We start from the raw sequence: 12,824 nt of genomic DNA, 5'->3' as shown, positions 1-12,824 counted from the left end.
GACTGACACATATAACATCAGAGATCATTTGAATTAATTATATTGTGTTACCTGCAGTGTTAAGATTTATATGAATTATTATATCTTAATATCTCAAGGAGGGGGAGTCAGAGAACTTCATCTCCAGAACCCAGCTGTGTGTCTCTGAAGAGCAATCAATCCATAAATCTTCCTCCTACACTCAGTGATGAAGCAGTGACCTCTGATCCCAGGTAATTATCAATGTGTGTTTAATGATTTAATCCTCTGGGTTCTGAGAATTTTTTGAGCCCTGAAAAAGTTTTGACATGCCCTGACATTTGTGCTTTTTTTCAGTTGTTCATAGGCATATTATGGCAATAGTGTCATTACACTGTATTCAGCACGAACTAGGCTTCCATAATATATGAACAACATGTATGTACATGTATTTTTGAGGGAATAATGTTTATGCGTGATTATTGAAAAAACTAAAAACTTAAGTCACTGAAATACAGCCAACAAAAACTAAATATGTGTTCACAAGTCTTCTGGGTATTGGAGGTTGTAGACTAGAGTTTTTCCTTCAAAATGATGTAAAAATTATCCTTCCTACTTGTTCATATAAAACAATATATTGATTTAAATTTTGTAAGACACTTTTTGTCAAGAAAGACAGTATTTATGGAGGTGTGAATAATCCTGAATAATGCTGTGATTCACACCTGAGAAGACAAAGACCCACATAATGACCCACATAATGAGCCCTTTCAGTCAGGTAGGCTATGTGAGAAAAAACTAAAGAATCAAAGTACAAAGTATTTTTTTTTTTTTTTTTTTTTGTAGTTTATTCAGAATATAGATAACAATATAAATGAGACACATTTTGAATAAATGAGGGCACGTTTTGAGTATACAGTTTTCCCTGGAAATAAATCCTGTTCAGAGATATAAGTGAATATCACTTACCTGACATTCCAAGGTGTTTGGTGTTTCTTTCCACTGGAGAAAAAACAAACAACAACAACAACAACAAAAAAAAACCCTTTCCTGCTTTAAGTCAGTATCATATGCATGTCTAGTGTGTCATATGTGTCATATGCAAGTCTAGTGTGGGCCAATATCTGGATGCTATAATTCTCAAATCTGTGAGATAAAAGAAAAAATCTTTTGTGAGCATGCTGATAACAGGATCATATCAGCTATTGTATTAACATTAATATAATGTCCACTCTTAACAGAAAAGATGATTTTTGTGATCTTATGCATGCACGTATCATTGCACATCTTTTTAAATTATAGTACCGGTCGAAAGATTGGACACATTACTATTTATAAAGTTTTTGAAAGAAGTCTCATGCTCATCAAGCCTGCATTTATTTGATCAAAAATACAGAGAAAAAAAAAAAAAAAAACAGAAATACAGTGAAATATTATTACAATTTAAAATAATGGTTTTCTACTTTTATATACTTTAAAATATAATGTATGTCTGTGATGCAAAGCATCTAAACATTCATATTACCTCTATGGCATTTTATATATTATTTTAGTCCAAACATTTGACTCGTATATTAAACAACTTTTGACCAGTAAATCCTAATTACAGAACAGTCCCAAATACAATGAGTATAGTCTCCCACTTCCACCTTACATTTAAGACATAATGGAGAATTACTTGGGTCAAACTTACTCCTAAGGAGCGGTGTGATGTGCAATCTATGCACAATCCTGAGCTGAATGGCTCTGGCCCTGTTGCAAACAGGATCTTATTCGCCTGATTCCAGACCCAATCCCAATCCTCCTCTGTTATGGTCAATTGTGACCATAATCTTCCATGGTCTTTCATAGTCACCACTTCATATAAGCAAAGTGCATTATAAAAGCAACAGATCTGCTAACACAACGGGGGATTTAAAATAATCTTCTCAATGACTGACATGGATGAGTAAGTGACAAGATTAGTACTTTTAAAAATATAATCCCTGATTTGGAGAAATCTGAAAAAAATTGGATATAGGTAGCTGGATTTTTTCCGCTTATTCCATATAAAAGAACTAAGCCATCCAGTTAATTCCTTAATTCTTTTATTCGACAATAAGATTGGTATCATCTGTAATGTGTAAAAAAGGCATTATATTCATTTTAACTGCAGCAATTCTTCCAAGCCAGGAAAGAGGGAGATCTGACCATCTAATTCAATCTTTGTGGATTTTATTGTTACTCGCATCTTAGATGGATATAACTGCAAATCTCCAATTCCTGGGAATCAGTATGTATAATCTCAGCTAAGGGATCAAGTTTGACTTCTATTGTTTTCAAAATCGTCTCCGTCATGTGTTGAAATGCCTTCGTCATGGCTGGGCTTAGCTCAACCACGTTGCTCTCTTACTTGTCACCTTGTTCCGACAAAATATCCAACGTGGCCGAGGAAGATTCCTTTTTCTCTGTTTTTTTTGGTAGGAGGAGGCATTTTTGAAAAAGATTGTGGCCAAAAAGATTCCAAAGTCATACTACAACACTGACATAACCAAAGCCACGAATTGTGTCCAAATTAACTTACAAAATACAGTTAATTAGCTGAATGGTGCAGGAGCTAGTGAAAATTGCTGTTACTCCCTGGCCGCCATCTTAGAACCCCCCTCATTTTGTTTTTTAGTTCTTTAATTTTGCTGATCAAATCCATTATCATTTTCTGCTGCTTAGAGACAATCACAATCTCCTCAGACAGAAAATCAAGCAATTTCTTTATCTCTTCAATTTCCTAATTTTTCTTTGGTGGCATATTTCCTTGTTCTTAGTTTTTTAGAGAAAATATTGCCAGTTACTTCATTTGTTGTTACTCCGCCAGCAAAAAAAAGCAGCAGGTAAACACCGTCCAGCAAAATGCGAGTGAAACACACGTTTGACCATCAAACAAGTGTTCAAAGGCACATTTTGAGTACACAGTTATATGGGAATAAATCCTTTTCAAAGATATAAGTAAACATCATATACCTATATCATTTCCAAGGTGTCCTTAAACATGTTGCTGTTCCTTGCATGTTTTATTCACATGTTTTATTCACAAAGATGTTTTTACGTTTGCATTTTGTTATCAATTAGAGATGATCAGACTGGAGACCAAGATTCTTCTCAATCAGTGAATGATGAACTACAGAGAGTCAAAGACCAGCACAAAACCAGAATGAAGAACAAGTATGAAAGATTATTTGAGGGAATGAAACTCCAGAAGAATGAATCCTTCCTGAACAGGATCTACACACAGCTCTACATCATAGAGGGAGAGAGGGAAGGAGTGAATGAAGAACATGAGGTTTTACAGATGGAGAAAACAGCCAGAACACAACCCTCACAAGAAACTCCAATCTACTGCAATGACATCTTTAAAGCGTCAGCTGAACCAGAATGTGAGGAGAAACACCAAATCAAGACTGTTCTTACTAAAGGCATCGCTGGGATCGGAAAAACCGTCTCTGTGCAGAAGTTCATTCTGGACTGGGCCGAGGGAAAAGCCAATCAAGATGTAGATTTCATGTTTGTGCTTCCATTTCGAGAGCTGAACTTGATCCGAGATCATCAGTACAGTCTTCACAGACTTCTGCTGGACTTTCATCCTGAACTTCGAGATCTGGACTCAAAGATTTATGAGGAGTGTAAAGTTGTGTTAATCTTTGATGGTCTGGATGAAAGCAGAATCACACTGATGTTTTCAGATGCTCAGAAAGTTTCTGCTGTGACTGAGACTTCATTAGTGGGTATGTTGATGTCAAATCTCATAAAAGGAGAGTTGCTTCCCTCTGCTCTCATCTGGATCACCTCCAGACCAGCAGCAGCCAATCAGATCCCCTCCAAATACATCAACCGTCTGACAGAAATTCAGGGATTCAATGAGCCTCAGAAGGAGGAATATTTCAGGAAGAGAATCAGTGACGAGCATCAAGCCAGCAGAATCATCTTGCATATCAGAAGAGCAAGAAGCCTCCACATCATGTGCCACATACCCGTCTTCTGCTGGATCTCATCCACTGTGCTTCAGAAGCTCCTGAAAGAAGATCTGAGTGCAGAAATCCCTCAAACTCTGACTGAAATGTACATCCACTTCCTGCTGATTCAGATCAACATGAGGAATCAGAAGTATGAAGAGAGAGATCCAGAGAAACTGCTGCAGTCCAACAGAGAAGTGATTGTGAAACTCGCAGAAGTGGCTTTCAAGCAGCTGATGAAGGGCAATGTGATGTTCTATGAGGAGGACCTGAGAGAGAGCGGCATAGACGTCACTGATGCCTCAGTGTATTCTGGGATTTGCACTGAGATCTTTAAGGAGGAATCAGTGATTCATCATAGGAAAGTCTACAGCTTCATTCATCTGAGCGTTCAGGAGTTTCTCGCTGCTTTCAATGTGTTTTACTGCTATTTAACAAAGAAAATGGAGTCACTTCAGTTTTTTCTGTATGAAGTTATATGTTACAGGTTTGAAGACCCTCTGTATGACCTACTAGCATCAGTAGTAGTTAAAGCCCTTGAGAGTGAGAATGGACATCTAGATCTGTTCCTGAGGTTCTTGCTGGGCATATCACTGCAGTCCAATCAGACACTATTGCAGGATCTTCTGACACACACAGAGAACAGCTCAGAGACCATCAGGAGAACCACAAAGTACATTAAAGAGAAGATCACAGATGAACATGGACTCTCCACTGAAAGATCCATCAATCTTTTCCTCTGTCTGCTGGAAGTGAAAGATCAGACTCTGTCAAGAGAGATTCAGGAGTTTGTGAAATCAGACAAACCCACAGAGAAGAAACTCTCTCCTTCTCACTGCTCAACAATCGCCTACATGCTTCAGATGTCGGAGGAGATGCTGGATGAGCTGAACCTCAAGAAATACAACACATCAGATGAGGGTAGAAAAAGACTGATACCAGCTGTGATCAACTGCAGAAAAGCTCTGTGAGTGATAATTAACAGATGAAGAATCATGTTTAATAATGAATCAAGCAGCTTTAAAATTAACCATTGACTATATTAGGTTTTTTTCTAAATAAAAAGCTTAGAGTCTTAAAGGGATCATGACATGCATTTTCATTATTTTAATGTGTTTTTTGAAGTTCACTTATAATGTTAGTAATGATTGTTTGCACAAAAGCAGTCATATATTTGCACAACATAATTGTTTTCCAGTCTCACTCTGACTTGTCAGTAAATGCTGCTGTTGCGATTTTCTAATGTCATTTAATCTCTTTCCTCGTGACCTTACTGCTAACTGCTGCTGGATGCTTATGAAACTGATCAGGTAAAGTAGGTGTTGAATTGATGTTCTAGAGGTGCTCAGATGCAAATATTTACTACAGTGTTATATCACAATGTTTTATTATTGTTTAATATGAGTTGTTATCATTTTATCTTTTCTAGTCTTTCTGGATGTAATCTCACTGATCAGTGTTGTGAGAGTTTGTCATCAGCTCTTCAATCCTCGAATTTTGTTCTAAGAGAGCTGGACCTGAGTAACAATGACATTCAGGATTCAGGTGTGAAGCTACTCTCTGATGGACTGAAGAGTCCAAACTGTCAGCTGCAGATACTGAGGTTTGATTTTCACATTCGGTATCATAAATTTTGTTGAAATGAATGGAAAGGAAAGAAAGCCCTGTCAAGTTAATGTTAATTGCATAGAGCTTTTTACAACCCGAGTGCTTTCCAAGCTGCTTTTATCAAAAGTGTTTTTAAGACACAGATGTTTATGGTAGTGCAGAGAAAAACATTGAGAGGAGCCAATTCTCTTCTAACATCACAATGAATGTAAATAAGCTAAATATGATCTAGTTACAGTATGTGTGATATAAATGTTTAATTAATTAAATTTTTTCAGTATGTTAGTGAGGCCTTGTTTAAACTGTAAGGACATTGATTGGTGTAGTTACTAACGTCCATCTTGAATTACCTGGAGAGATGCAGGCAGCAGTCAGTGAAGTGTCTCTCTCTCTGTCTGGCAGCTGTAGTTTAGTTATCCTTCAGCAACACAAGGCTGGAGATGAACAAGAGCTGATACAGCTTTACATGCAATCAAAGACTTATATATACAAGACTTATATATATATATATATATATATATATATATATATATATATATATATATATATATACATTCTCAGACTAGCCCTCATATTTGCGCATAAGCATTGGCTGGTCTGGCATGAAAAACAAGCTTTTCAAGTCAAGTCAGTCAAGTAATTAAAAGTTACTTTAAAAGTTACAGTTGAGGCCAAAATTATTAGCCCTCCTTATGAAATTAGACAAAGCTCTTGATTTCTCCATGGAAATGACAATTAACAACAAGTGTTTTATAGTGTTTTTGTTTACAAAATAACAAAGACAAAATGTCCACTAAGTTTGATTAGAATATTTAATTGAAATAGTGAGTTGAAACAAGAAAGGGCAAAAATGAAACGTCCAAAATTATTAGCCTCCTGGTCATTAATAGTCAATAGTGTACCCTTTCTGAGCCACAACTGACAACAACCTCTTAGAGTAGTTCTTTACTAGGTTGGCACAGGTCTCCTGAGGGATTTTAGCCCATTCTTCCATTGCAAATTGCTCCAGCGAGCAGATTTCTGCATATTATCCCTCAAAATGTCAACATAATTTTCTTTTTTCATGATGCCATGCACCCGAACAAGGCTCCCTGTGCCTGAGGCTGCAAAACAGCCCCACAGCATGACGCTCCCACCACCATGTTTAACTGTGTGAACTATGTTCTTAGGGTTGAAGGCCACACCCATGTGCCCAAACAGTTCCAGTTTAGTCTCATCAGACCAAAGCACAGACTCCCAAAACTCGTCTTTACCTTTCAAATGTTCACGGGCAAACCTCAGTCTGGCTGTGATGTGCCGCTGTTTGAGTAAAGGGGTTCTTCTGGGACGATGGCCCTGAAGCCCACCATGATGAAGGGCACTCACAACTGTGTTCCTTGAAACATCAACTCCAGAAGAGGCCAGGTCAGCAACAATCATCTTGGCAGATGTCCGGGGCATCTTGCTGACATCTCTGACTATTTTCCTCTCAAGAGTTCTTGAAATTTTGCGCTTACGACTATGCCCAGGTTTGTTTCTTACAGAATTTGTCTCCTTGTACTTGGTAATGATGCAACGTACAGCGGTTCTAGACACTGTGAAACACTTGGAAATGGCAGTATAGCCTTCCCATTTATCATGAGCCTCCACTATCTCCTTTCTGAGCTGAAGACTGATTTCCTTTGTCTTTGGCATGGTGAGTAAAAGTAGTCTCTCCCAATAATGTGTTGAAGTGCCCTGTTCCTTGGAGTCCTTCTATGCTGATTGAATGCTCAGGTGTTGTTAGGAAGCCAATTGACTGCACAGGTGTGGTTTGAAAGCTGTTTGATTAATTAGGTGTGTTTTGAAAGCAAAAATTTACATGGGGGCTAATATTTTTGACCACCCCATTTTCATTATATTTGATATAAAGCAAGCCTAAAAATGTATTTTACATTCCAAAATGTACCAAAAGCTACTAAATAGCACTGGTGAATGTTTGATTATATCAAGTTTTATCAATGCTGCAAACATTGGAAAGATCTTTAGGAAAATGTTCCAAAATTCCTGGGGGGCTAATAATTTTGGCCTCAACTGTACATCTCAAAGCGCTTCACAAACAAGACAAAATAAGAGAGAAATACAATAAAATAAAATAATGCATTCATAAAAGTAAAGTGCATTCAGATATACAATACAAATATAAAATATGTTATCAAAACAATTCCATAAGTAAATGCTATAGAACAAATAATTAGAAGTAATCAAAGCTACCCTAAAAAAAATACATTTTAAGGGAGGATTTAAAAACATTAAGAGATTCAGCTTGCCTAATCTCAGAGGGCAGAGAGTTCCATAGTTTAAGCAATTAAAGAAAAAGCCCCATCACCCATAGAACTTAGATGAGTTGATGGGACAGTTAAAAGACCAGCAACAGAGGAGCGGAGATCACGCAATGGGATGAAGGGGATTAAGTTTTCTGACAAATATTGAGAAGCCAGACCATGCAAAGCCTTAACAGTGAGCATGAGAATTTTAGAATCAACATGAGACCTTACATGGAGCTCCAAGATAGGAGTGATGCGATCTCTTGTCCTGGACCTAGTCACGATTCTGGCGGCAGTATTTTGAACCAACTGTAACTTGTTTAGAGTAGTTTTTGAGACCCCAGCTAGTAAAGCAATAATCAATGCAAGAAAATACAAAGATGTTAATTAACTTTCAGCCCCTGGAAAAGACAACATAGGATGTAGTCTGGCATTGTTTTTAAGATGAAAAAATATGTTTTGACAGTGTTCTGGACATGAGAATCAAAAGTTAAATTAGCATCAAATACCAATTTTTTTAATTTAGTTTGAAACTCTAAAATAGAGCCATCCACATTTAAAGTTAAAGACCCAGCTTTATGTAGCTGGTGGGGTGAACCAATGAGTATAACCTCAGTCTTACTTGTAATAGTAGGTAATCCAAGGCACTCGAATCAAGCGAAAAGTAATGTTAAAAAGCCTTTATTTCATCTTGGCTGTTACTTAAAAACAGGTGATACACACAAGCTGCACACCTACGCGTTGCGGCTATTGCCTTCGTCAGGGTGTGAACAGCGAACACATTGAAAGTTCATCTTAAGCAGCAGTTAATTAGTCTAATAACAATCACCTGGTTATGCTACTTCAGGGAAACAGGAGGAGGACCAATGAGTATAACCTCAGTCTTACTTGTAATAGTAGGTAATCCAAGGCACTCGAATCAAGCGAAAAGTAATGTTAAAAAGCCTTTATTTCATCTTGGCTGTTACTTAAAAACAGGTGATACACACAAGCTGCACACCTACGCGTTGCGGCTATTGCCTTCGTCAGGGTGTGAACAGCGAACACATTGAAAGTTCATCTTAAGCAGCAGTTAATTAGTCTAATAACAATCACCTGGTTATGCTACTTCAGGGAAACAGGAGTGAAAAAATTTTAAAGAAGGAAAACACGTCTTAAAGCAGGGGTCTCAAACTCAAATTGGCGGGGGGCCGTTTCTGTGATTGACACCTCATAGGAGGGCCATATTAACATTCAAGCACAAGAAAGCGCAACATTTCAGAAAATTTACTTTCCTTTGCATTATTTCTCATTTACTTCAAATTTCATTAGGCCTACTAAAATATTTTTATACCTATACTATAAATATTTTATTTACCATACTAAATGTAAACAGCAGTATCTCTCTCATTGTTACAGAGTGTAATATAATTATATAATATTATTACTAATATTATACTACTAATATAATACTACTAATAAAATACTATTAATTGCAATAGTCTGGTGCAACTTCTCACATCCAACAAGGTGCATGGAATAAAAAATTAGTAATTTAGGAACAAAACCAGCAACACTTGTGGCATGGAGGGGTCAGAAATAAACAAAAAACTGGAGCTATATATATATAGCCAACTTTATTTTGTATCAACTTTATTTTGCCAAAAAATAAAAATCTCTCATTGTTACATACATTATTAGTTTTTAACATTTAGTGGAAGTATTTTCCTTTACTTTATGTTAGCTTAAATAACATTAAAATCTTGCACTGAACAACACTGTACTGAACAAATACAATCCCTGAATACCTTTGTACACTCTTCTGTTTCTTGACAGACACCTGGCAGCGCTTGTGTTCACACAGCTGAGACACATTTGTCCAAGATGCCGTTTGAGCATCGGTAACATTTAATGGTCGCATCGGACGCGTTTTGTTGGTTTAAATCAACGCTCGTGACTTAAAGTCGAGTGCTTTTACTGTAATTTAGGCAAGCGCGCTCATAATAGAAGTGACGCGGTTGAGAGAGCGGCTCATGGTTGCATAGCAACGACAGACGCCACTGGAGCGAAAGCGCTTTGGAAAGAAGGAGAATGCGGCATGGCCGCTTATGTGACGCGATATGTGAATGATCCCATAGAACAGCGACTTTTTCTTTGCATATCAGACAGGTAGCAACTAGATAATAATAATAATAATCATTTAGCGGGCTGGATTATGTTTTATTTTTGAGATCAGTTGCGGGCCGGGTAGAGGGGGAGGGCGGGCCGTAAATGGCCCGCGGGCCGGCAGTTTGAGACCATTGCCTTAGACCAAGACACTGCATACCAAATAGCGCCACCTAGTGTCCAATCGACGAGATTTTTTTCAAGTATTTGCAAAAAAATAAAGAAATAAAGAAAAAAGATCATATTTTTGCTGCTGACTTTTGCTGACTTTAGCCATTGCATAGGAACAAATATCGACTGTCATGATTTCTGCCACCTCTGTGTAAATCACTCTCAAAGTTTTGGGATGCCAGTTTTTGATGCCAGAAGACAGACTTTATTATCAGAGATATAATGCCGAGTTGGTCTGCAGAGCAACTGTAGCATCTGTGTTTGTACCTGCTTATATACAGTACAAAAGATGTACCAAGGCGTGGTTAATACATTCCATACATTTTTTTTTTTTTTTTTTGTGACTCCAGTCTGTTGCTTTTAAGAAATGGACAGGAAACCACTGTGGATGGGCCTCACCATATATCTCACCATATATTTTCTCTAGTGTTAAAACTGGAAACTCTGTTTACCATGTGTTTTGCACTCACAGTGAAAGCATCTCCTCATCATAATGATAACACTAACTCTTTATGGCCTCTGCTATAACTGCATTTGATATAGGGGGGACAAATCAGTCAGCAAATGTGCAATTATGACATTATGACAAAGTGACATTATGCAAATGTGTTGCACGTTGACATAGCCAAGTCAAATAAATAATGACAGGACTACAAACAAGGCAGTTCAGGCAGTTCATGAACAGTGTTTTCTGTTGGAGAGATTAACTCTTCTTGGTGTGGACTTTGTGCTTTTAATGTTGCAGATTGTTTACATGCACAATCAGCTGTATTACATACTAAAGCAAAGGTATATATCTTGTATATTTGTTTTGCATTAAAGCGAAACTTAACTGTACAGTATAATGAAAAACAATGAGGGGACATAGATTTCTTTTTTTTAAAAAACAGAACTTTTAATTATTTAAATCATTAATTAAATTTCACTCCAGTCTCATCGCTCATTTTAATCAGTGTGTAATCACTTTTGTTTTGTTATTATAGTTTGTCCATCTGTAATCTCACTGTTCATTGCTGTGAGAGTTTGTTATCAGCTCTTCAATCATCAAACTGTGTACTGAGAAAGCTGGACCTGAGTAACAATGACCTGCAGGATTCAGGAGTGAAGCTTCTTTCTGGTGGACTGAAGAGCCCAAACTGTCAGCTGAAGATACTGAGGTATTAAGAACATATAAGACAAAATTTAGTCAGCTGGTCATAATGTTGATTTGTGTTTATAGATGATGTGACTGTTGATTTGTGTGTTCTGCTCTTTTTCAGTCTCTCTGGCTGTAATCTCACTTGTCAGTGTTGTGAGAGTTTGTCTTCAGCTCTACAATCCTCAAACTGTGTACTGAGAGAGCTGGACCTGAGTAACAATGACCTGCATGATTTAGGAGTGAAGCTGTTCTTTGATGGAGTGAAGAGCCCAAACTGTCAGCTGCAGATATTGAGGTTTTATTTTCACATTCAGTTTTATTGATTTTGTTGAAATAAAAAGAAAGAAAACAAATCAATGTCAAATCAATTTTATTTGCATAGTGCTTTTCACAATCCAAGTGCTTTCCAAGCTGCTTTACTGGAAATTGATCCTTAATGTTTTAAAGCCAGAATGAGTAGCCAAAGGTGAAAAACACTGTAAGATGTTTAAGTAGTGAAGACACACACACACACACACATGCACACACACAAAACCAATTCAAATTGCACTGACAGACGCAGACCAACACAGACAATCACCATATTACAGCATGTTAGTTCTCGTTCAATCAGCATGTTCAGTCAGCAAAAACAAGCTCAGACAGATGCCAACAGACTCCGACAGAGGTAACGCACTGATCCGACAAAACTCGATTAAGCCGTCTGTTGATGTGGTGTGAATTGGCCTACACACACACACTCTCACTTTATCAGTTGATGAAACAAACCACAATTAAAACCTCAACAAGCAAAATATCACAGTGAAACTCCATAATTCATAGAAATGTAAATGTGAACCACATGTAAGATTATATTTCTGAAGTGTATATTATCAAATTACTGCTTATATATTTAATTGAATTGCATTATTGCTGATGAAAATCCAGTGTGTTTTGATGTGGTTATTAGAGAAATATGAAATTTGAGTGAGACATACAAATAGAACTCTTCTATAAATTTACACTTGGAATGATATTAACTCAACTGTTGAGCGTTGATTGTGTTTTGTAGATGATGAGTGTTTTGATCCATCTGTAGGTTGTCTGGCTGTATGGTGACAGAGGAAGGCTGTGGTTATGTGTCTTCAGCTCTGAGTTCAAACCCCTCACATCTGAGAGAGCTGGATCTCAGCTACAATCACCCAGGAGATTCAGGAGTCAAGCTGATCTCTGACAAACTGAAGGATCCAAACTGCTCACTGCAGATACTCAAGTATGTCAGACACTAATACTGACATACTAAATGTGTGTGTCCATGATGCACATCTACATTAATGTGTGTGTGTGTGTGTGTTTATAGTGTGGAACATGTAGGAGAGATCATGATGACAGCAGGACTACGAAAGTGTACGTCCACACACACACACACACACACACACACACACACACACACACACACACACACACAGGTAAACCTACCCATCACAGAAAACTTTCTACATTTTTACATTTTCAAACATCTCAAAAAAATGTGCCCACAAGGTCAAAAAATTC

General features: G+C 37.3%; 1 protein-coding gene across 1 annotated transcript in view; it reads left to right on the top strand.

Moving 5' to 3' along the window:
- LOC125271543 (NACHT, LRR and PYD domains-containing protein 12-like) overlaps positions 1-12,824 on the top strand; it is a 33,669-nt gene that overhangs the window by 18,708 nt on the left and 2,137 nt on the right. The window contains exons 3-9 of the mRNA XM_048195579.1: positions 99-212; positions 3,064-4,911; positions 5,374-5,547; positions 11,137-11,310; positions 11,413-11,586; positions 12,370-12,543; positions 12,631-12,677. Of these exons, the coding sequence (XP_048051536.1) occupies positions 99-212; positions 3,064-4,911; positions 5,374-5,547; positions 11,137-11,310; positions 11,413-11,586; positions 12,370-12,543; positions 12,631-12,677 (2,705 nt within the window). The remainder of the gene's footprint in view (positions 1-98; positions 213-3,063; positions 4,912-5,373; positions 5,548-11,136; positions 11,311-11,412; positions 11,587-12,369; positions 12,544-12,630; positions 12,678-12,824) is intronic.

This window comes from Megalobrama amblycephala, linkage group LG7 (genome assembly GCF_018812025.1).
Source record: "Megalobrama amblycephala isolate DHTTF-2021 linkage group LG7, ASM1881202v1, whole genome shotgun sequence".
Taxonomy (NCBI): domain Eukaryota; kingdom Metazoa; phylum Chordata; class Actinopteri; order Cypriniformes; family Xenocyprididae; genus Megalobrama; species Megalobrama amblycephala.
Note: the sequence above shows the minus strand (reverse complement) of the source record. Positions and strands in the feature narration are given on the sequence as shown.